The 24,281-nt window shown below is 38.8% G+C and overlaps 1 protein-coding gene across 2 annotated transcripts in view; it reads left to right on the top strand.

Moving 5' to 3' along the window:
• Nucleotides 1–9,717, top strand: part of STEAP2 (STEAP family member 2, metalloreductase) — a 29,645-nt gene extending 19,928 nt beyond the window's left edge. For both annotated transcript variants that reach the window (XM_006834314.1, XM_006834315.1), the window contains 4 exons: nt 1,256–1,780; nt 3,712–4,239; nt 6,590–6,754; nt 9,430–9,717. In XM_006834314.1, coding sequence (XP_006834377.1) covers nt 1,289–1,780; nt 3,712–4,239; nt 6,590–6,754; nt 9,430–9,717 — 1,473 coding nt within the window. In that variant the 5' untranslated portion in view covers nt 1,256–1,288. The remainder of the gene's footprint in view (nt 1–1,255; nt 1,781–3,711; nt 4,240–6,589; nt 6,755–9,429) is intronic.
• The last annotated feature ends 14,564 nt before the right edge of the window (nt 9,718–24,281 follow it).

The raw sequence follows: 24,281 nt of genomic DNA, 5'->3' as shown, positions 1-24,281 counted from the left end.
CCGCTGAACTCCGCCCGGGTGGGGTGGACACAGAGGGAGTCCTGTGTCTCTAGCGATTCCTAAATCGCAGTATTTTCCTTTATACCATGATTTTTCCATTGGTGATTGCGGGAAACTGATGCCCTGCACCTTATGCTAGATCCGGAGCTCTGGTGATGCTCCGTGAAAGCAGCTTCTCTGGGTTTTCAGTCCCTCCTCCATGGAGCCTGTTGTACCTGACTCTGCCTCTGCCACTGCCAAAGCTAGAATAGTGTTTTTTAGTTTATAAGTAGAAAATAATTTTATCCCCCCCCTCCCCCAGGTAGAGCAGCATTGAGTAATTTATCATTGCTGCCATAGAGTTAAAAAGCGAAAAAGCGATTTCAGAAGCACTGAGCAGTTTAATAGCATAAATACAGATTAGTCCCTTTTCCATGGGAAAGCCATCTTTGTCAATAGACATAGATGTAGGGTGAATGATAGAAGTGTGTGGTATTTATTTGGTCCTTTGGTATAGATTGATGCTTGCATTTCTTTAAAAATTATTTACCCTTTCATAAGGGCCAGGGATTTATTTTTCATTTGCTGATACCTTTGTCTCAGAAAGTGACTCAAAGTCACTAACTACTGAGGTGCGTAGGACAGTTTATCCCTACCCCAAAACTGACTAGACAGACTGGTTTAAAGTTGCTCTTTGCTTTTTTCTAGTTTTTCTGTCTTCTGTCATCATGTGAGCTCTCTGATCAAATGATTGTCTTTCTCTCTCTGTCTACCTGCTTTTCTGATTTGATGCCTCTGATCTGTGAGAACCTTGGTAACCATGCTCGTTAAAATTTTATAATTGGGCCACGAGGGTGAATTCCATTCCAGACCTGAAGGGTGGTCCAGGGCTGTAGTCTCAGGTTCCTCTCGGGATATTTTTGGTTAACAACATCCCCAGGTGATTTGTGTGTACATTAAAGCTTGTGAAGCCCTGCTTTAGCTCATCACCTTTGTGACAGTTTTTCTACTGAGAGATCCTTTTTTACCTTATGTCGTTTTGTGTTCTAGTTCACCAAAATATTTCACCTGTGAAAACAAGGAACCGTAACAAGAAGTGTGAGGATGGCGCAGCACTGGACAGTGTTTTGTTTGGTTGTGCATAGGGTCACTATGAGTCAGAACCGACTCAGTGGCACCTAAGAACAAGAAAAAATCGAGGAACATTACTGTAACATCTAAAAGTGTCTTTGTGTTTGTTAATAAACAGTTGATGGACATTTTATTTTCTCCCTAGGATACTCCTGGTGATCTTGGAAGAGTCTGTATCATGGAATCTGTCTCTATGATGGGAAGCCCCAAGAGCCTTAGTGAAAATTTTTTGCCTAATGGCATAAACGGGATCAAAGATGCAAGGAAGGTTACTATAGGAGTAATTGGAAGTGGGGATTTTGCCAAATCCCTGACCATTCGACTCATTAGATGTGGCTATCACGTGGTCATAGGAAGCAGAAATCCTAAGTTTGCATCTGAATTCTTTCCTCATGTAGTAGACGTCACTCATCATGAAGATGCTCTAACAAAAACAAATATAATATTTGTTGCTATACATAGAGAACATTATACCTCTCTGTGGGACCTGAGACATCTACTTGTGGGTAAAATCCTAATTGACGTTAGCAATAACATGAGGATAAACCAATATCCAGAATCCAATGCTGAATATCTGGCTTCATTATTCCCAGATTCCTTGATTGTCAAAGGATTTAATGTTGTCTCAGCTTGGGCACTTCAGTTAGGACCTAAAGATGCAAGCCGGCAGGTATGTATTTTTTTTTTATTTTAATCTTATTTATCTGGTATTTCATAAATAGTTAAACAATGATCATCTAAATACCAAGTTTTGACTGCTCTAATGATTATCATTTTGAAAGCTGTGCAGGAGGACCTGAAGATTAATGTTCTAAATTTTTAAGAGCATGTTTGTATTTCCAAAAGGATGTGAAAACCTTATAAAATAACTTGGATTTTCCTGTCATAACCGTCTGTGCTGCTGTGAATTACTTAATATGACCCTCTAACCATAGTCTGTGTAACTCCCACCAAATGATTGGGTGGTGGTGGTGACAGCTGTTAAGTGCTGTAGAGTCGGTTCCAAATCATAGCAACCCTATATAGGACTTCTGAAGAGTAGCTGGTGAGTTTAAACCTCCAATCTTGGGTTATCAGTCCAGTGCACATTTTGCAATGCCTTGTGTGGATTGCATAGCTTGCTAATAATGTAAATAAGGAACATGGAACCCATTTGAAGTGGGACCATGCAAATAGGGTGCTATAAAACTCTTACATAGGGATTGGCTAGTTTTGCCATCCTACTAGGATTCAAATGGGCCATCTCAGAGACAGGAATGGTGATTTGAGCTGCCAAGCTTGCATTTAGCAGTCTAGTGCTTATCCTACAGTGACACACCAGGACTCCATCTAGTAACCTGTCTACAACACAGTATTCAATTTCTGTATGAAGCCATGTCTAATATCCTTAATACATTTAAGAATTTATTATTATCAAACATTAACTGAAGACTTTATAGCAATATTTTTCTAACTCTAAGTGAGATGACCAGCTTATTAGTAACCGTGGATCACTCCAGCAGTGAACTTGGACCTCAACAAGTATTTGTTGAAATCTCAACTTTGGTAGTTGCAAAGTCCAACCTCACCCTGATCCATCATGTCTTTAAAGTTCCTAAAGAAGTAAAATCTTAAGTCTTAGAAAATGGCAGTTGCTTTACAGTTTAACTAAGTTTTATCATTTTTTTTTCTCACCAGGTATATTGTAATTATTTAACAATAAAAGAATTACACATATGGACCAATAAAATAACTGTGATGACATATGGTTTTTCAGAAACATCGGGCAAATTGGCTTCTAAGGCAGAAGAGACATTTTATATATGATTGTGATATAATTTACCAGTACTAATAGCAGGCGTCACCACCCAAAGTCCATGCCTACCTTCTCTTGTTACACATCTGTAAGGTATCACTACTTGCAGCCATTCTGCTAAAATCAAATCTGCCCTGTTCCCTGAGTGAGTCATTAGAGACATGAGGGTGTGGGGGAGGAGGAGTAGGCCAGCTGCTCAGGCACCATCTGGATGTGGCCCACTGGAGAGGAGACCTAACCCTGTCACTACTACCAAATCATATGGCCTACGAAACCCCCCCTTTCTTTCCTTCCTCTGAGGACTCCCTAACCCAGGTTCTAGCTTAGATTTGTCTGCATTTTATGTCCATGTCATAGGTGGCAAGGGTTTCGTTTTTATGACACTATTTTAACCTATTAATAGATAAATAATAAGCTAATGAATTCATAAACTTTAACCTTTTACATTTAGGAGCTCTGGTAGCGGTAGTGGTCACGAGTCAGGCTGCTTACCTCAAAGTCAGCAGTTCGAAACTACCAGCTGTTTCATGGGAGAAAGATGAGGCTTTCAGCTCCTGTGAAGATTTACAGCCTCAGAAACCCTATGCAGGGTTGCTATGAGTCGGAACCAACTGCACAGCACACAACCACCAATCATTTCAATTTAGATAAGTTTATTTCAATTTAAACAACTTAAATAATGTTTAATCATTTACATCATTCAAATGTCATCACAAGGGATGCCCCCCAGATTAAAATGGCGCGTGTAGGCCTTAGGATGTTTATAAACAGTAGTCACAATGAGCCTTTCTCTTTTGTCTCTGCAGGTATACATATGCAGCAACAACATTCAAGCTCGGCAACAGGTTATTGAACTTGCTCGCCAGTTGAATTTCATTCCCATTGACTTGGGATCCTTATCATCAGCCAGGGAGATTGAAAATGTACCCCTGCGACTATTTACTCTCTGGAGAGGGCCAGTGGTAGTAGCCATCAGCCTGGCCACATTTTTCTTCCTTTATTCCTTTGTCAGAGATGTGATACATCCATATGCAAGAAACCAGCAAAGTGACTTTTACAAGATTCCTATTGAGATTGTGAATAAAACCTTGCCCATAGTTGCCATTACTTTGCTGTCCCTGGTATACCTAGCAGGTCTCCTGGCTGCAACTTACCAGCTTTATTACAGCACCAAGTATAGGAGATTTCCACCTTGGTTGGAGACTTGGCTACAGTGTAGAAAACAGCTTGGATTACTAAGTTTTTTCTTCGCTGCTGTCCATGTTGCCTACAGCCTCTGCTTACCAATGAGAAGGTCAGAGAGGTACTTGTTTCTCAACATGGCTTATCAGCAGGTATGGACTATGTTTATATAATTAGCATAATTTGTATAAGATTTAAAATAGTATAAAATTTATGTATGTTATAATAGGACATTTCTTTGAGTGTATTGAAGGAGGGAAAAGACTTGGTCTTAATACAATGTTCCTACATAGGAATTAAATGGTTAATGTAAAATCATTAAGGGGAAAACTGTTAAGTCTTTTCCTCTTTTTTAAATTTTAGGACTACAATGATTTCTTTCAGCATTAAACCATTACATATTTTAAGGGCTTTTTTGTTTTTTAAGTTTTTAATAATTGGCCATGTTCCACAAAGCAATAACATAATTCTTGATGAACATATAAATAAAATTAGAACCAGTGAAATATAACACAGATTGGAAATGCACATCAGGAGGATAAAAGCAGAACATGCCTCTACTAGCTAGGCTACACCGTTCTATTTTAGCTCTGAGGTTTCTAATAGTATGAAAAAGGAGACACTATTAGAAGGTACTTGTCAAAAAGTTGAAAAGATACTAGTCCCTCCAGTAACTTTAGCTTTCCTTCCAAAAGAAATTCAGGGAGAACCTCATGGAAGACTCCTGGATAATATCATATACTGCATAATTCCCATTTTGCAAATAAGAGACTTCACTGAACTGTTTGTCACATTCCTCAAAGAAAGCTGAAGGCATTCTACTAAAGCAACTGTTTAAAAGCATTTGCATTTTACCAGGAGTCAAGATATAGTGACCCAAGTACGTGGCATCTAGAGATAGGCTTCTTTTGATTATAAATCGTAAATACTTTGAAAAAATGAATAAGTCAGTGCCCTTTAAACCATTCATTCTCTAAGAATGCCACTTCTCTATCTGCTCGACAAACTCCTTTTACGTCCTTTCCTTCATTTTGTTGCTTTCATCTCACCTTCCCTTGGTGAGACCTTCAGGGGACTCCATTTTAAACTCCGCTACCAGCCTGTCCTTGGTAATCCCAGTCTTGCCCTGTTCTACTTTTTTTTTTTTTTTTCAGTAGCATTTGCCACCTTTTAACACACTTTATGTTCTCCTTATTTATTATATTATTTGTGGTCTGCCTTCTCCCATCAGAATGTAAGCTCCGTGAGCAGAGAGGTGTTGGTCTATTTTGTTCACTGATACATGCCCAGTGCATAGAACAGTAGTACCTAGCACATGGTTGTTGTTGTTCAGTTCCATCGAGTCAGTTCTGATTCATAGCAACCCCGAATAGGGTTTCTGAGGAGCAGCTGAGGAGTTTGAACTTCTGACTTTATGGTTCACAGTCCAGTGCTGATTACAGCGCCACACCAGAAGTCCCAGCTCATGGTAGATACTTAAAGAGTGTTTGTTAAATGAATGAACTGGGAGGGCAAGTTGTCATGTCTAGGTATGCTAAGGGAAGCTGTTAATTGTACAGAAATCTAACAAAGTGAGAAGATTTTTTTTCCCCAAAGAGGAGCGCTGCAGCCTCTGTATGGGTGTAACTATGGCTGCCCCAGAGAAGTAATGAAGCAGTAACTTTTATTTTTTAACTTCTAAGTAAAAGTTTTCTTAAAACTTCTGAGCCATGTCTCAGTTTCAAGTTTTTACGATTACAGGTAACTCTGCTAACATTCACAGCTGAATCACAACATCCTATTAGTATCTTCCCCCACCTTCTCTTACCCAGACCAACAGGGCAGAAACCTTTGGTGGGAGTTACAGACTACAGCTAGAAGAGACACTAGATTCATTATACCACAATTCAAAACTGAATTAAGGTCAAAATGTACCCAAATTATTCAACAAAACTTAAACCTACTACTAAAACTAACTCAAAACTAAGTCAGGCTACATATACTTCATTTGCATCGCCCTGGGAGCCCACTTCTCTACTTTCATGGTTTTGAGACTCCAGAGTCTATAACCCAGGATGTTTTTCAAAGAAGATAATAGGCTTGCCCCCTTACTTCTCACATGTATTCACAGAAGGAGAGCATCTTAGTCCCCTTTTTGTTTAACTCTACTTTCCTTTCCCTGACACCTAAACAATATCATCCAATAATACAGACTCCAAAATGGTTTGTTGTACTGAATTAGCACAGCCTAAATATGTTCATGAATCCTGGTGTGGCGCTGTGAGTTAATGTTGCAGACTGCAAAGTCATTTGAACTACAAGGTAGACAGATCAAGCTCACCAGCTGCTCCTCAGAAACCCTATACAGGGTTTCTATGGGTCGGAATCGACTTGAGGGCACTTAACAACAACAACATCAAAGTATGTCCATATCTGACTCACTTTTTCTTGTGGCAAGAGTGAAATCTATACTTAACCAGTTAATGTCCTACCAAATAAAGGAAATTCATGCTTTCTTGTCAGGTTCACGCAAATATTGAAAACTCTTGGAATGAAGAAGAAGTTTGGAGGATTGAAATGTACATCTCCTTTGGAATAATGAGCCTTGGTTTGCTTTCCCTACTGGCTGTCACCTCTATCCCCTCAGTAAGCAATGCTTTAAACTGGAGGGAATTCAGTTTTATTCAGGTAGGTGGGGTTTTGTTTGTTTGGTGAGAAATCTGGTGGCATAGAACTTAATTTTTAAGTACAACTGAATTTTAATAAGCTCCCAAACAAATAATGCTCTTTATTTAAAAGGAAACGTTAAGGTTTCTTGGGTGGTTAAAGTAAACAGTTTGCTCTCAGCCACTCACTGAAAGGTTGGCAGTTCAAATCTACCCAGTAGAGCTAAGTAAGGGGTAAATGCCAAGCTGTCTATTTCTGTAAGATGAAAGCCATCGAAAGCCCTACAGAATGCAGTTCTACTCTGAAACGTAGGGTCACCCTGAGTAAGCATTGACTCAACCACAGAGGATTTATGTTTAAGCATCTAAGCTGGGAGATGTAACACTGGAGGCCAACTTAGGACCCCTTTACTTCAGTAAGACCAGGATATAAATACTGAAGGGCTTTGATAACACTGCCTACTAAGGTAAGGAGAAAGGTTACTTTAAAAGAAAAAAAGTGAAGTAGGGGTGAGCTTAGATCGAATTTAATGGTGAAAGTCAATTTATTTATTAGTCAGATGAATAGAGAATTAGGATATATCGTGAATCATCTTGATCTCTCCAGGAAAAAACATCTCATTAATTTGAGTTCAAGAATAAAAAAAAAAAATTCAGTCCGAATATTTAAGACACACACATACAAGCACTGCTAAGTAGCTAAATTAATGGATTATAACTAGTCTTAACAATAACATACATCTTTTTTATATATGTATTAGTACAAGATCGGTGGGTTCACGCTCACCAGCTGCTCCTTGGAAACCCTATACAGGGTTGCTATGGGTCGGAATCAACTCGACGGCACTTAACAGCAACAACAAATTTAGTGTATCGGTCACATACTTATGCTTAAAAGCATTTGTAAAAGAGGTTTCACAGAATCATTTTGTTCTTTAATAAACTTTTTCTTCCGGTAATATATATATATAATAAACATGTATATTTTTAAAACATATAACTCAAATTTAGACTCTACTAAACCTAAGCCAGAACACCAAGCCCACTGCCATCAAGCTGATTCCGACTCATAGTGACCCTACGTAGAGTTTCCAGGACAATAGACTTTGATTTTATTTTGTTTTCTTTTCTTTTGTTTCCTGCCTGTTTGACAGTATCAGGGTTCTTTTCAGGGATGATTAAACAGACCATTGGGAAGTACTCACACTCTCTTTCCTCCAAAAAGTGAAGATGGATTACTCATTATTCTAAATGAGGCTTATCAAAAACCTCAAGAAAGCAGGCAGAGAAACAAAATAAAATGAAACCTGGTGCACCACCAAAGGACACTCATCTATACCTTGTAAACCAGTTGGGACACAACCAGTACAGGCTTTGTGATAATGTAAAGATGAGGCCGTCTGCTCCCATAAAAGTGTATTGTCTTGGAAACTCTACATAGGGTCACTATGAGTGGGAATCAGCTTGATGGTACTGTAAGGAGCTCTGGTAGCATAGTGGTTAAGAATCGTGCTGCTAACCTCAGGGATAGCAGTTCGAAACTGCCAGCTGTTCCGCGAGAGAAAGATGAGGCTTTCTGCTCCCATAAAGATTTACAGCCTCAGAAACCCTGTACAGGGTCGCTATGAGTTGGAACCGACTTCATGGCACATAACAACAATAACAAACAACAAGCCGGTTCTGACTCGGATGTGGTCTAGTGCCTATCCTACCACACCATACCAGGACTCCAAAAATGTACTAGATGTGTAAAGATTATCATTATAAATTAAGATGAGTAATTACAAACAGAACAGTTTTTTCTGCTAAAACAAAAAGTTAATTCTTTCAAAGGGAAGTTAGACATTACATCATTATACTGATACTATGTTACATTTTATGCAACATAGACCATTTCTCAAAGTGAGCAGTTCGAAATATGATAATATAGGGAACCCACAAATGCTGACTTTTTTAGATTTTTATCTTATAAATTGCCTGAATACTTTTAAAGATCTCATTTAATATGGTTAACAAAGCCACATGTTTGAATTGCTTTGTGTTATGCATTAATTCGGTAGGACTTTAAAGTTTTACCTATCAACTTCTGTCTAATCTACCAGTCTATATGTGTACACATACAAGAATGCTCTTTAGCATTTAATTTTGTTAAATACATTTTTTTCATAAAGCTGGTAGGAGCGTGAACAACCTTTTTAAAGAACAGTTTAGCCATTTATGCCACCACCTTGAAGGAAATCACACTAGTAGAAATCAGTCCTAAGGATATAAATTGAAATACAGAAAAGGGTTTAAAGTGGCCTAAGAGTTGAAGAAAGTTGGAAACAGAAGTGTTCAATAAGAAGTAGTAGTTATATAATCATATATTCATTCAATGGAATATTAAACAGCATTAAAATCATATTCTCAGAGTAGTTAATGATATGAAAGAAAGGTTCTTGATAAATAAGTAAAATGATCAGAATATTGAGCTATATGCAATATGACCCTATTTATGTAAAATAAAGTGTGTGCATAAATATGTAAATCTAGATAACATATGAAAAACCAGTAAATTAGCTTAATTTAGAGAGAACAAAGAACATTCCAATAATTTAAAACAGAATAATTCTGTCAAAATGTAAACATGGTGTACCTGATGGGTTAATTTATGAGTTTGAGTCATTTGTTTCTTTTTCTTCCTTCTCCCACCTCAAGTCTACACTTGGATATGTTGCTCTGCTTATAAGTACTTTCCATGTTTTAATATATGGATGGAAACGAGCTTTTGAAGAAGAGTACTATCGGTTTTATACACCACCAAACTTTGTTCTTGCTCTTGTTCTGCCTTCAATTGTAATTCTGGGTAAGGTTATTTTACTCCTTCCGTGTATAAGCCAAAAGCTAAAAAGAATTAAGAAAGGCTGGGAAAAGAACCAATTTCTAGAAGAAGGTATTGGAGGAGCAATTCCTCATCTCTCACCAGAGAGAGTCACGGTGATGTGATGCTATGTGGTGCTCACTGATGCCATGTGAAAGCTCTATTTCCACAATTACTTTTAGTACTCCCTCTGTGCTCAGGAGTTTGTGTAAATGTGTGTCACACTTGCTGTGGGTTGAAACCTCTTGCCTGAAGATCTGTCAAATCTGTGGTAGGATTTTTTTTCCAAATTAATTTCACAAATTCATAGTCAGCCAATAGGAATTTTTGTAATCAAAAAGTTGTTGAAATCTAGGTATGTTTTGTTTTGTACAACTGTAGCACTATTGTTATTTGAACAAAACTATTTCACCATCAGGTCAAAATATTTAGCTAATAATATAGACACACTTCATAATGTTAAAAACTCTTTGCAAACCAGCAGCATTTTAAGGTTTTAATATATTTCAATGTACATATGCGGTTTGGTTTATTTTTTTTCAGGTGCTTAAGTAAGATTTTAATTATTATACAACTTAAGAGTTTAAGCTATACATACTCATAACTTATTTTTTTAAAAGGACATGTTACACTAGCATCTAGGGAAGGGTGCATGGTAACATTTATCTCCTAAAATATTGAGATGATAATTAACTGTATGAATCAATGTGATTATGTGAATATACACAAATTAAAAAGACAGATTAACCCTGAAATCATCATTAAAATACTTCGGTGACATGAAATAAGTACTAATAATGCATACCTCATGAACGATTTTCTTAGTTTTAATCAGCTTTATTTGCATAATATACTGATTACAGTGAGGACTCAGTAATATTTTGCCTCTTAAACTGCTATTTTGAACATAATCCCAGTCCTGAGAATCTTATAATTATTCCTGGCTACAGAGAATGTGTCCAATTTACATACAAATAGTCATCAACCACATTGTTGCTTTGTAGCCAGTTGCGACTCTCTGTAGTTTATATTGTGAGGGTTTGTAGCAAGCCAGCACTGTTCTAAGCACTTTACTTGTCTTGTCCCATTTCATACTTATGACAACCCTGTATAAGTAGGTCTTATGCTCATTTTATATATGAGGACACCGAGAGTTAGAAACGTTCAGTCATTTGTGCGGGGTTAGGAAGTAAGTGACAAAGTCCACATTCAGATCCAGAGGATACACTTTTAACCGCTAAGCTCTACCGTCCCTGCTCTATCCCTATGTTGTACACTCAAGTCTAGGTGCCTTCCTCTATATATAAAGTCACTGACACTTTGTAGGTTGAGTCAGAAATTTATTATTGCTCATAGGATACTCGACAGTAACTTCACTGGTCTAGAGCCCCACAGCAGTCAGGAAAGCTCCCTTTCATGGAGTGCTGGTCTCAAGTAGATAAAGGACCAGAACAAGTGATAGGAAATTGCTGAGGATCCTACAGAAAATTTGAAAAATCTCTGTGGCATTGGTCATTTCCTTTTCTCTTCCTGAGATGACTTCCTGCGTACTTAACCATTCATCAGCAAGATGAAGAATGTTAGGATAAGCTGGTGGTGGTGGTAGTGTGTAGTCGGTTCCAACTCATAGTGACCCTGTACAGGATTTCCGAGGCTGTAAATCTTTACCAGAGCAGAAAGCCTCCTCTTTCTCCCATGGAACAGCTGGTAGTTTTGAACTACTGACCTTGAGATTAGCAGCCCGACTTTTAACCACTACACTACCTGTGGTTAATTGTAAATCTACTCTAGACACATATAATTATGTGAATTATTCATAATTTTTTTTCAGTGTTAACATTCCACATTTAAGTTACAATTTGTTCAAACCTTAGTTAGAATGTCCCACATTTTCCCCATTTGTTACTATTAAAATTAAAAGCTGCAGAGAAAGTACAATTCTGTACAGTCCTGTTCCTGAAATTATAAATTTCTGAATTTACCTACTAAAGTACTGTTGAATCTAGCAGCAGAGAAATAGAAGGACTTTTTACATACCAATGGCTTGTTCCCTACTTCTGCTGTGTCCATATTCTCAGGATTCTGGTCTCTTTTTCTTGTTAATTTTAAAATACCTTGTACTTGCATTGTTGTTGTTGTTAAGTGCCATCTAGTTGATACTGACCCCATAGGGTTTCCAAGGAGCAGTTGGTGAGCTTGAACCATCGACCTTGCAGCTCAAACAACTTTGCACTGTGGCATATTAATCCACTGCACCAACCGCTTATTAAGTTTTCCATTTTCTTAAGTTTTGTGATATTCTTCCCCTCTTATATATCATTTACTAGGTCTCGGTAGAAATTCAGTTGGATGTTAACTTAAGGTTACTATGTTATTAAGTGCTGTCAAGTTGATTCTAACTCATAGTGACCCTCTATAGGGTTTCCAAGGAGCAGCTGGTGGGTTTGGACCAAGGACTTTGTGGTTAGCAGTCCAGTGCTTATCCTATAGAACTCCACCAGGACTTCAAACACCTATAGACACACATTTTAGTGAACAAGTGAAAACAACAGCATATTTTCACTACTTTCCTGTTCCTTCCATTTTACTTTCTTCAGGCCATGCTTTAACTATTTATTGTGAAATTACAATGAAATTTGTTGTTTAAAAATGAGAAGAGTTTCAAAGTATATTGTTGAATGTATATATTAAGTTAAGCCAATAATATATATAATATGGTGATCACTATTGCAGATAAATGGAGCATATGAAATATGAAAAAATAAACTTTTATGAATATGTATAAAAGATTAAACTTGTTTCAAATAGTGTTTTTAGTACTAAAAGATGAAGTATTTTGAAGCTTTAGCACAAATGTATTATATTCATTATAATTCTAAATATTTAAAAACTTATTACAAACATAAAAATATTAATTGGTTATAGATTAGTTTACTACTATCAGATTATTTGTATTAATTGTTATTTCCATGATGATGATTTTTCTGAGTCATTTTCTGGCCTCAGAATTCTTTTGTTGCTAGATGTGATGAATTGGTGGGAACTTCAGAGCAGCGTGGGGTTTGTTTCAAGATCTGTGTTTGAGAAACTGCCCCTGAGCAAAGGGTAAGATTGTAAAAAATAGATCTAGTCTTAATTCTATGCAAAAAAAAAATCAAGTAACTTTTTGTAAGAGGAAAATAACCATGGACTTATATTGTGCTACTTTATCTTCCATGTAAATTTCATGTCTCCTCTTTCAAGAACATTTGAAGTCATACTTAAATATGACTACTGTGTATTAAAGCTATTATACATTTCTCAATACATACACAGAAAGTTAGCCCAAATTATCTACATGTGAAAATTTTGAATTTAAACATTAAAATATTTCAAAGTATGAATAAATTATAAATATCTATTAAATATAATTATTTTAAGCTACATACACAGGATTGGCTATTTAGCACGAGTGTTAAACTTTACCTGATTACTTTCTTAAAAATTAGCATTACCTTGACTTCATTAAGTAATTTTACTTTCCAAATGAATTATTTTTGATAATAGTAATTTAAGGTCTATTCATATTATATTACACTCAAGTTATAAAACTATTTTTTACAAAGAGACTTCAAGAATATAACATATCCAAGTATTTTGTTTTTCTCTTTTGTAATATAAAATAAAACCTTTTTTTTTTTCATTGCCTTTTTCCATTAAGCTATTCCATAGTAAACATACAGAGAAATCCTCCACTTCTAAGAGGCTCAATTATAAAATTTAGGTTTTATTATAAGCTATTTTAAACAAAGTATTATAAATGTAATTCATCAACATTTAGAAATACTGTAAACACTGAACTAATTATACCTGTGTCAGTCTATAAAATACACAAAACAGCCTGAAATGCCATGTTGAAATTGTTTTATAAAATCTTGACTACGCAAGAGTATACTCCACCTTCATCAGCATTCAGATTTATACTTGTGATGTGTCATCACGAAAATGTGATGAGCTACTTTTAATTGGTGATAAGTCAATAAAACAATTCTGGTGTCTGTGTAGTATAGGTCATTAGCTCTAAGTGAAATTGTAATATTTTTAGTGGAAACATAATCTGGTCATACCTTTAAACAGTGAATTTTATGACATTGAACAGATTGTTCAATTTTTTAATTTAAAAATTATAGTTAGTGTACAGAGGTTCTCACCATGTGATAACAAAAAATGTTGAGTTCAGTCTAACACACACACACACACACACACATATATATATAAAGTTTCCTAATCACTTGAGTTCCCATTTAGTCATCCAAAATAAAAATCAGACTGTATGGTTTCTCTCTGTGGCTACATGAGTTTAATTAAATCAGAAAAGTGGATACTATTTTCTAAGTGATTTCCAAAATTGCCAATTTTAATGAAGTATTTTTAAGATTTTCTTTAAAGGGGTTTCCTAGCTTTGCAGCTAAAACAGGGCAGGAATTTTTATCTCCCAATGTCTGTTGTCCCTGCTTCTTTAAAAGCTGCTGTCTCTATATTCCCTAACTACCCTTGAAGGTGGGTATTTCCATGCAAACTGAGTGTTGGTGGTTCAAGTCTACCTAAAGGTATAAAGGAAGAATGTGACTTGGTGATCTACTTCCAAAACATCAGCCATGGGAAACCCAATGGAACACAGTTCTACTCTGATACACATACATGGGGTTGTCATGAGTCAAAGTTGACTCTAGGGAAACTGGTAATGTGTGACTTTTTAGAAGTCTCCTCAAAGGAAAAAAAAAAGCCTGTGTTCTTGATGGTCTTCTTCCATCTTACTGCTGGGGGTATGTACACACGATGACAGAAGCCCTGGCTGCCAGCCCAGAAGGATCAAAACCAGCCCCCTAAAGAAGGCAGACTGGAAACTAGAAAGACCAGGTACTTGGGCTGCTGTTTCCTGACGACAAAATCCAGTTTAAGCCACTGTTAATTTGGGTTTCTTTGTTATATTAAGTCAAAAGTAATCCTTTCTGTCTTTCAGTTCTTTGCCATGATACCGTATAACACTGTTTGAATAAACTAGACTGCAATAATTCTTACCTTTAAAAACTTTTAAAGGATAATGCATAATTCACATTAGAATTGATCTTTCATTGGCAATTGATTTTACTCATTTTCTTGCCTTGATCTTTCATTAGGTATTTTTTTATCTGCTTAGAAAATGTTGTTTTCTTAATAACTGTATAGTTGATATTTGCTAAAACTCTGTAATCACCAAAATACAGCTATCAAACCACATGACATGTTTTTATATCATTCTTAAAACCTCTATCTAAATAAAAAGTGCTATATAATGTGTTTTAACTTCTTTCTTGAAATACTTTATACAAATGGACTCTTCCTTACCAAATAATAATTGTAATATTTAATAAACGTGCTGTAGAATAAGCACTGGACTGTAAGGTCGGTTTGAACTGCAAGCTTGGTTCAAACCCACCAGCCGCTCCTTGGAAAGCTTATACGGGGGCACCATACGTTGAAATTGACTCAACAACACTTAACAATTCTTTTCTAAATACTTCCTTTTTAGAAGACTCAGAAAGCAATACATGTGATAGTTTATTTTTACACAAATAGTCATTTAGGGAGAATCCCATTAAATGAAATGGTATTCTTAAACATGATTTCATTTCACTAGCATTGGTGGTGCTCTAGGAGAAGCACTGGACTGCTAACCACAAGGTCAGCAGTTCAAACCCACCAGCTGCGCCTCAGGAGAAAGATGAGGCTGTCTGCTCCCAGAAATTGTTCCAAGCCTTGGAAACCCTATACAGGCTTGCTGTGAGTTGCCGTTCACTCAATGGCAGTAGATTAGTGGTTTTCGCATTTATTCAAGCTTTTTAAAAATCAGGACTCAACAATATTCAAGTTATACCGTAAGATCCCTATAGCAAAAATTGTTGTCTCATTAAGTACATAATCCCCAGCATCTAGTATAGTGTAGTCGATGCCTCACATCGGTCCTGCCTCCTGGCCAGCAGCCCAGAGCTGCCCTGTGGTCCTTGGGCTAAGTGGCTGCTGCTTCTTCGCTGCCAACTAGCAGCAGCCAGAGGCTGCTACATATTGAGCAGCCGTGTACACATCATCACTAACAAGGACAAGCTGACCTTTGTGCTTATGTACCTGACTTGTGGAGGTTTTCTTACCCCACAGCTGCCTGGAAAGTCCAAGTAATACAACCTGGGAATGGAAATGCAAGGCTGTTTATAGGCATTAGTCTCGAGAGTAGGGTAGCCAGAAAAAATAGTGGATGCAGAGTTCAATTTGAATTACAGGCAAATCATTTTTTAGAACACACATTTTATGAGTGTTTGTTTTGCTAAATGTGGTAACCCTACTTTAGAGGTGAACAGAATAAGGAAGCTGACAGATAAATTCTCCCTTCCCTTGCCCTAGCTGGACTATCTTAACAGTGCAAGAATTCATAAGGTTCTATGAAAATATTACCTAAGAGATCAAGCTTTGTTGACCAAGGTTATGGTCAGTTTAATAACACCTATTTGTGCTCCTTTCTCAGATGTCTGCATGTTTCCCTAACTTGGTCTTCCCTGAGATGATGTTAAGTGCCCTCTAGTCGGTTCTAACTTCAACAGGCATTTCACCCTTTAATCTTTATGTGTATTGGTATCACAAAAGTGTCTCCTATCTTTTTAACTTATAGCCTTCAGATATCCATGTTAAAGAATACATAATATAGAAAGTAACACATATTAAATCTATATGCTTAATTTAAATACTTCTGAATTTTAACTTTAAGTTTGATTCACTTACCAAGAAGAATAAATTCAGTATAATCGAAAACATTCAGTAAGAAAACAGAAGACTTAGAAAAATCAAAATGGAATAACTAGTGAAAGCCAGTTTTATGGAGATTGTTGGTAAATGCCATCAAGTCAGTTTTGCCCTATAGTGACCCTGTATAGAGTTTCTGAGGAGCGGCTGATAAGCTTGAATCGCCGAACTTGTGGTTCAAATGGATTTTGCAATCCAGAGCATTAATCCACAGTGCCACCCCAGGACTCCTTATGGAGATTGGTGGTGGTGGTGGTTATGTGCTGTGGAGTCAGTTCCGACTCATAGCAACCCTGTACAGGGTTTCCAAGGCTGTGAATCTTTATAGGAACAGAAAGCTTCATCTTTCTCCCGCAGAGCAGCTGGTAGTTTCGAACTGCTGATCTTGTGGTTCGCAGCCCGATTCATAACCACTACGCTACCAGAGACTACTCAAATCATAATGAAAACACACAATAGAACAATGCTTCCCAAATAAACTAATCACCTGAAGATCTTGTTAAAATGGAGATTCTGATTCAGTGGGTCCACCATGGCCCAGAGATTCTGCATTATGTAGGTGATTTAAGTTTGACTAACTTACAGTAACTTTAAAATAGCTTGGCTTCAAATCAAATTTTTCAAATTTCTGATCCATGATTTTTTACTGAACATGTATTGAGAACCAAGTACGATGTAGACCTTAAGTTTCCAAAATACAGACCCAAGACTGGCAGCATTACCATGACCAGGAAATTGTTAGAAATGCAGATAAATAAGTCCACCTCACACTTAATGAAGCAGGAAATGTGGAGGGGGGACCCAGATGCCTGTGTTTGAACTAGTTCACCAGAAAAGTCTGATTCACACTAGTTTTAGGACCACTGTTCTATACCTATACTGATGGCTGGGAGGCTGCAAGTCTCAGGCTAGTGGGAAGGGTGTAGGGTGGTGAGGCAGTAAATACCATAGAGTATGTGGTGTGTATTAAAACATAATGATGAGTAAGGTGGCACCTAAGAGCAAAGTCACGGGTACTGAGTTTTACAGGGAGTTAGCTATTGGAAGAGAGTTTCTCATATCCAGCTTGTGCAAAGCTAACGCTTGAGGAAGCTTGGCACCACCTTTGAAAAACTCCCAAGTAAATTTTTTTTTCAAAATGGCTGAGAGTCGGTTCCAACGCATAGCGACCCTGTACAGAGTACAGGGTTTCCGAAGCTATAAATCTTTATGGGAGCAGAAAGCCTCATCTTTCTCCCGCAGAACAGCTGGTAGTTTCAAACTGCTGACCTTAAGGTTCGCAGCCCGATTCGTAACCACTACACTACCAGAGCTGTGAATAAAACAAATACTATCAAAGCTAAGTATCTAAGGAATATCGCAGAAGAATTGATGCATTTGAGTTTTGGTGTTGCAGGAGAATATTGAAAGTACTGTGGGCTGCCAAAAGAACAAACAGATCTGTGTTGGAAAAAGTACAGCCAGAGTAGTCCTTGGAGGCCAGGATGGCCAGATTTCATCTCTCATACTTCGGACATATTGTCAGGAGGGACCAGTTTCTGGAAAAGCATATCATGTTTGGTAAGGTGGAGGGTCAAAGAAGGAGAGGAAGACCTCCAGCGAAATGGATTGGCAAAGTGGCAGCATCAATGGGCTCAAGCATGGCAACAATTGTGAAGTTAGCCCAGGATGGGGCGGTGTTTCGTTATGTTATACATAGTGTTGCCATGAGTCGGTAACGACTCAATGGCACCTAACAGCAACATCAAAGCTAAAATATGACAAAGCTGAGTCTATCCACCTACCAGACAAAACAATCTGATTCACCAGTGTCACTGAGGAAAAATTCTGGACTATTTTAAGTGCTAGGAAGGAAAAGTTCATGGCAGTTATGCTAACTAAACACTGAAAACTAGCACTCTGGACATAGTACAGGTGTAATGTGTACACCGACACACTGCCACCAAGTTGATTCTGTCTTATAGCAACCCTATATAGGGTTTCTGAAACTAAATCTTGATGGGAGTAGACAGCCTCGTCTTTCTCCCATGGAGTCACTGGTGATTTTGAACCACCGACCTTGCAGTTAACAGTTCAATGCCTAACCCACAGCGCCAGCAGCACTCCTTTGTCTTTACACAATTGATTAAAATAGGCACCACTTGTCAGGAAAGTGTCTTAAGTCCAGTAAAGGTCTGATTTTCTAGTCGTTCAGGTTTATGAACTGCTCTCAGTTTCAGACTGTTGTGATCAAGCACAATATCAAGTATCTCCTCAAGCGTGGAAACAGCAGTGAGGTTGGCCCAAGCTCTGGCAGTGTTTCATTCTGCAGTGCATAAGGTCGCTGTTGGTTTCCAAGGAGCGGCTGGTGAGCCTGAACCGCCGATCTTGCAGACCCTGTAGGGCAGAGCAGAACTGCTCCATCGGGTTTCCAAGGCGGCAATATATATGCAAGCAGACTGCCACAGCTTTCTCCCAGAAAGCCACTGGGGGGTTCGAACTACCTACCCTTGTGCTAGTAGCCAAGCGTTTAACCACTGCGCCACTAGGTTTCCTTTTAATTGTCTAGTTGTGCCATAAATCACAGGATACTTAATGGGCTGGGAATTTAGCGGATTAGCTATTTGTCTGGAGTGAGGTAACTTCTTCTTTCAACAGTATCCATTCATCACCCATCACCCACCCACCTGGGCCTGTTTGAGCAATGCCCACTGCAAACTGCCAAGTCTGAGACACACAGGGATCTTAGTACCACTCCTCGAGTTTTACAGACGTCTCCCGCTTCCCGGCACACGTTCAAAGGCATCCAGCTGAGCTCGCGAAGCTGAGTCAGGCTTGTGTGTAGTTTGAATCGTCCGGCTTCCGTAGGAGCCAGCGCCTCCACCGCCTCCGGCTCCGCCCTTAGCAACGTGCCGGCTTGTGTTAACAACCGATGGGCAGGTGCCGAACCACGGCGTGATGCCGAGACTCTTCTCGACTCTAGAAGTTCTCAGGCTGCTATTCCTTCTATGCGGCGAGGCCGCTTGGGATACCGTAGCTGCAGGCATAGTGTAAGATCTCATCCCTACCCTCCGCCAGCATGTCAATTAGTGAGGCCGTGGTGATGGCCGAGCCCCCAGAAGCGAGCGGCAGTAACAAGTCCAGCAGCCCTCGCCAGATCCCGGTGGTCGACGTGGTGACAGAAGACGAGGCGGCTCAGGTAAGGGCTGGTGCCTGTGCTGGGGAACAGGGAGAGGTTCAGGGGCGAAGGAGAGCCCCGGAGGAGACGAGGGCGGAAATTGGGACCCGAATGGAGATGGAGGGAGCCCATGGGACGGAGCTTCCAAGCTCAGAGCCAAACCCCTGGAGAACAGTGCCGGCAGTAAGGGGGGCTGCTGTCGTCAACCAACCAGCCTGGGGACTTGTGCCTTGTGGTCCTCCTGGAGTGTGCCACAGAATGAGTCCAGGAGACTGAAGCTCTTCTTCCAAAAGTGAGGCCCTGAAAGGATTGGGGGAAAAGGATGTCCTTCTTAGTGAAAATACGGATTTCATTACTAGCTCACTTTCATGTAGATCTCTAACACCAACTGTTGTTATTGCTATAGGCATAAAGTTTCCGATGTTTAAATTTGCTGCCAGTAAAACGTACATTTGGAGGGGTATCAATTACTGTTGCAATTATTATGTGACAAGCATTTGTTTATATTTAACTAAGTATAAAGTTAAATATTTTGATATGAAATTGGAACATAGAGATAGGTAGAAATCGAATAGAAAGGGTTTATTCTATTGTGCTTGTGTTTGGTTTGGGTTTGCTTCTATTATGAATACAATATTATGGAGTTGAAAATAGAAATACCGTATGACCAAGCAACTCCACTACTTGGTATATATCCTAGAGAAATAAGAGCCATAACAATAGAAAAAACATGGAAATAACCTAAATGCCCATCAGTGGAAGAGTGGATAAACAAACTGTGGTACATACAATGAAGTACTACCCAATTTTACAGAATAACAATGGATCTGCAAAACATCTCATAATAGGGATGCTCCTAGAGGACATTTTGTTGAGTGAATATAAGTCACTCACAAAAAGATAAATATTGTATGAGACCACAATTGTAAAAAAAAAAAAAAAAATCAAGAAGTTTTCACACTAAAAGAAAGTATAAATTACTAACTAGAGAAGTTTTATTGTTAAGTGCCATCAAGTCGGTTCTGACTCATAGTGACCCTGTAGAGGGTTTCTAAGGAGCAAATCAGTTTTCCAGTGGGTTTGAACTGTTGACCTTGTAGTTCACAGCCCAATACTGAAGGTTGTGTTGTTGTTGTTCAGTGCCATCGAGTCAGTTCCGACTCATGGTGACCTTGTATAGGGTTTCCGAGGAGCAACTGGTAAGCTTGAACCACCAACCTTGAGGTTCAAACCAACACTGAAACCCAGCGAATTAACCCACAGCACCACAGAAAATAATGTACAATAAAAGGGAGGTAAAAAATGATGGAGGCGGGGGTAGAAACTAGGAGGAGTGCAAGAGTTGAAGGCAACAGTTGTAAATAGTGTTTTCGATACAATCCTGCAACACTGTGCTATATAAAATCCTATGGGCAGATGTGTAGATAGACACATTGGAAGGGAGAGGGGAACTGTGCCCATGAATATATATAAGCTTGACAGAGGGTATTTCTCCATGTGTATTTTGTCTGTGTAGCACATATATCCATGAATGTGGTGGCGCATACAAGGCAGAGTTATGAAAACTTTTTCAACATAACTAAACACCTTGAGGGAATGAGTCATTGGGCCTGAGGATGTAGGAGCATAGTCTCAAGAGACACCTAGGTCAATTGGCATAACATAGTCAGCAAAACATAGTCTACAAAAATGTTCCACAGCCTATTTGGGGTCTTAAGAGCTCTTGAGCAGTCACCTAAGGTGCAACTATTGGTCTCTCCCTGTCTCCAGGGAAAAAAGAGTGAAGAAAACTGAAGAAGCATGGAAACAATCCAATAAACTAATAGCCCACATGAACCTCAGTCTCTGAGACCCTGAGACCACAACAACTAGATGGTGTCCAGCTACCACTTCCAACTGTTCTGAAAGAGATCACATTAGAAGGTCCTGGATAGAATGAGAGAAAAATATGAAATGAAACTCAAAATTGTAAAAAGATCAGGCTCCCTGCTGAGATAAAGACTGCTGGAGTGCCTGAGACTATGCTCTTAGGCACTCTTCAAATCTGGAACTGAACTAAGCCCTGTGGCTCAGTTTTCAGCCAAACAATAAACCAGTCTATAAAGGGAAAGGTAACTCTAGGGATATATGCACTCCATAGAATAATCAACCATTTGAGATCAAGAGGCCAGCATTTACCCAAGGACAAAGTGAAGAGGGGTTAGGAGAGAAGGGATGGAAACAGGAAACATACATTGTGGGGATTGCAATCAATTACAAGAAACAAAATGTGTGTGAATTGCTGAAGGTAAAACAGATTTGCTTAGTAAACCTTCACCTACAAATAAAAAGCTATAATTTTTTTTTTTTTTAAGATTTGCTGTCTTGGAAGCCCTATGTTGTTGTTGTTAAGTGCCGTCAAGTTGATTTTGACCCATAGGCATCCTGTATAGGGTATTCAAGGAGAATCTGGCGAGATTGAATCACCAACCTTGCAGTTCAAACAACTTTGCAGTCTGACTTATGAGCCCACAGTGCTACACCAGGACTCCTGGAAGCTGTGGAGCAGTTTAACGGCCCTGTCAAATCACAGTAACTCAGAGTCCACTTAACGGCAATGAGTTTGGTTGATTATAAGCCCTGCTTACCTGTATCAGCATGCAAGGGAGCTTCAAAAGATTTGAAGAATTGAAAGAAAGATCATCAGGAAAAACCCAAAACAAATACGGCAGTCTGATTGGATACTATAAGAACAAGCAAATTGTTCACCGGGGAGCCATCAAGGCAAGCCATCAAGTTCCTTCAGGACAAACCCCTGTCCAAGACTGAAACTCAAAGGGAACACATGAGCAGGCATGTAAGCTTGCTGGTGACCACATTGGTCTACTGGTGAGAGGACGAGGGGGAAAGGCAGCAATGAAGATATGGGCTGAGTTCAACCATGTTCCATAGATTCCCGTCAACCTGGAGATGAGAGAGAGAAGAGGAAGGGCTGGTTAGTATTAAGTGTGGTGAGATTTGAGGACACTAGAGCCCATGGACAAGGACATAGCCACGAGGGCTAGAGTTGAGAGTGAAGCATCCAGCTGGTATGAAGTGAGGGGAGATGCACAAGAACACCCAAACTTGCAGACATTACTTACCCATTTGACCTAGCCTCCATGGCTTGATAATCAGAAATCTACTAGAAGATTAAAAAAAATTTTTTTTTGATAAAGGAACAAATGTAAACTGCTACCATTTCATGAACCTGACCTATACATATGGATGTAGTAGCTCAAAATACCAACTGAGAGGAACGGAGTCCTCACATCAATTGTCTATCCTATCCCCTCTGTATACAGGGTAGATAGGGACAGGCAACTTAGACACTGGCTACCTAAAATGAGGGGGCAATAAAGGCAAGAAGTGACTGGCTTACAATTTTCAAGAGGGAATTTAGTTTAAGAGTGTGCAGGGGAAGGTAGAATCCCCACTGAATAGTTTTCATCTTGTCTAGAGGAGTCTGGTGAAAACAGATGGTGATAGATTCTTATTATTCAATAGTGAGTAATTGTTATCGTGACTAATTGCAACTGTCACAATTGTAAAGGTAGAAGTTTTGTAACAAAAAGAGGGGAGTAGTTAATCTCACAGTCCAGAAACAGAGGACTCTAGAACTATTAAGGGAGAAGAGCATGAACGGAATGCGGGACCCTATCCAGAGAAGTAGCGACACCAGAGATGGAGGCAGTGATAAAGACATGGAGAGAGAGAGCAGCTGAGGACTCTAGATTCATGGAAAGAGAAAAACTGAGTGCTGGTGGCCAGGAAGCAGGCTTTCAGAATGTGCCCTTTGGTTGTTTAAATGATTATATATTCCTGAGTGTTTTTGTGTACATCTGCGCCCCTGCCCCACCCCCCAAAAAGAGGGAATAGATACAAAGATGATACACAGAGCAGACTGTAATCATTGCAATGAAACAATGTTGTATAAAATCGATGTTCTCCCATGTAAACTATCACTCAATTCACAATAAAAACTTAAAAAAAAAATTTATTAAAAGGTTTGTGGAAAATAGAATGAAAAGATAATGGAATTTTTCATGTACCTTTTGAAACCCCTTCATACCTACAAGACTTAAACTGCGTGCAAATATACATTCTGAGCCTTCTAATGCACTCAGGTGAGGGCTGTCATTGTTACCCAGTTACAAAGGCACCTCAAAACACAAGGGTTCATATTTGCGTGCTTCAAGCATACCCTGTTTTTTGTTGTTGTTGCTGCCAGTGTTTTTATGGAGTCCTAGTGTAGTGCTGTAAGATAAGCACTTGACTGCTAACCACAAAGCCAGTCATTCAAACCTACCAGCTGTTCTTCAGAAACCCTGTGCATGGTCACAGGGTTGAAACCAACTCAACAGCACTTAACAAGTGTTTTATGGTTGCTGAGTTTTCTAAATTTTCTGGTATTTTAGCTATGATATTGTGGTAATTAGGATTTGTGAACCTATATCAATAACTTTTTTGAGAATGAAGTAGTAGTTAAAGGAAAAGACGGAGAAACATTTTTAAAAGTCTCAGTTACTAATAATGTAACTAAACAAAAACAATTTTGCTGTTAGTATTGGTATACCTGGGATCCTGCTGATGTAGTGGTTAAAGTGCTCCACTGCTGACCGAAAGGCTGGTAACAAACTCACCAGCCACTCCACGAGAGAAAGAAGTGGCGGTCTGCTTACGTACAAATTTACAGCATTG

This window comes from Chrysochloris asiatica, unplaced genomic scaffold (assembly GCF_000296735.1).
Source record: "Chrysochloris asiatica unplaced genomic scaffold, ChrAsi1.0 scaffold00010, whole genome shotgun sequence".
Classification (NCBI taxonomy): domain Eukaryota; kingdom Metazoa; phylum Chordata; class Mammalia; order Afrosoricida; family Chrysochloridae; genus Chrysochloris; species Chrysochloris asiatica.
Note: the sequence above shows the minus strand (reverse complement) of the source record. Positions and strands in the feature narration are given on the sequence as shown.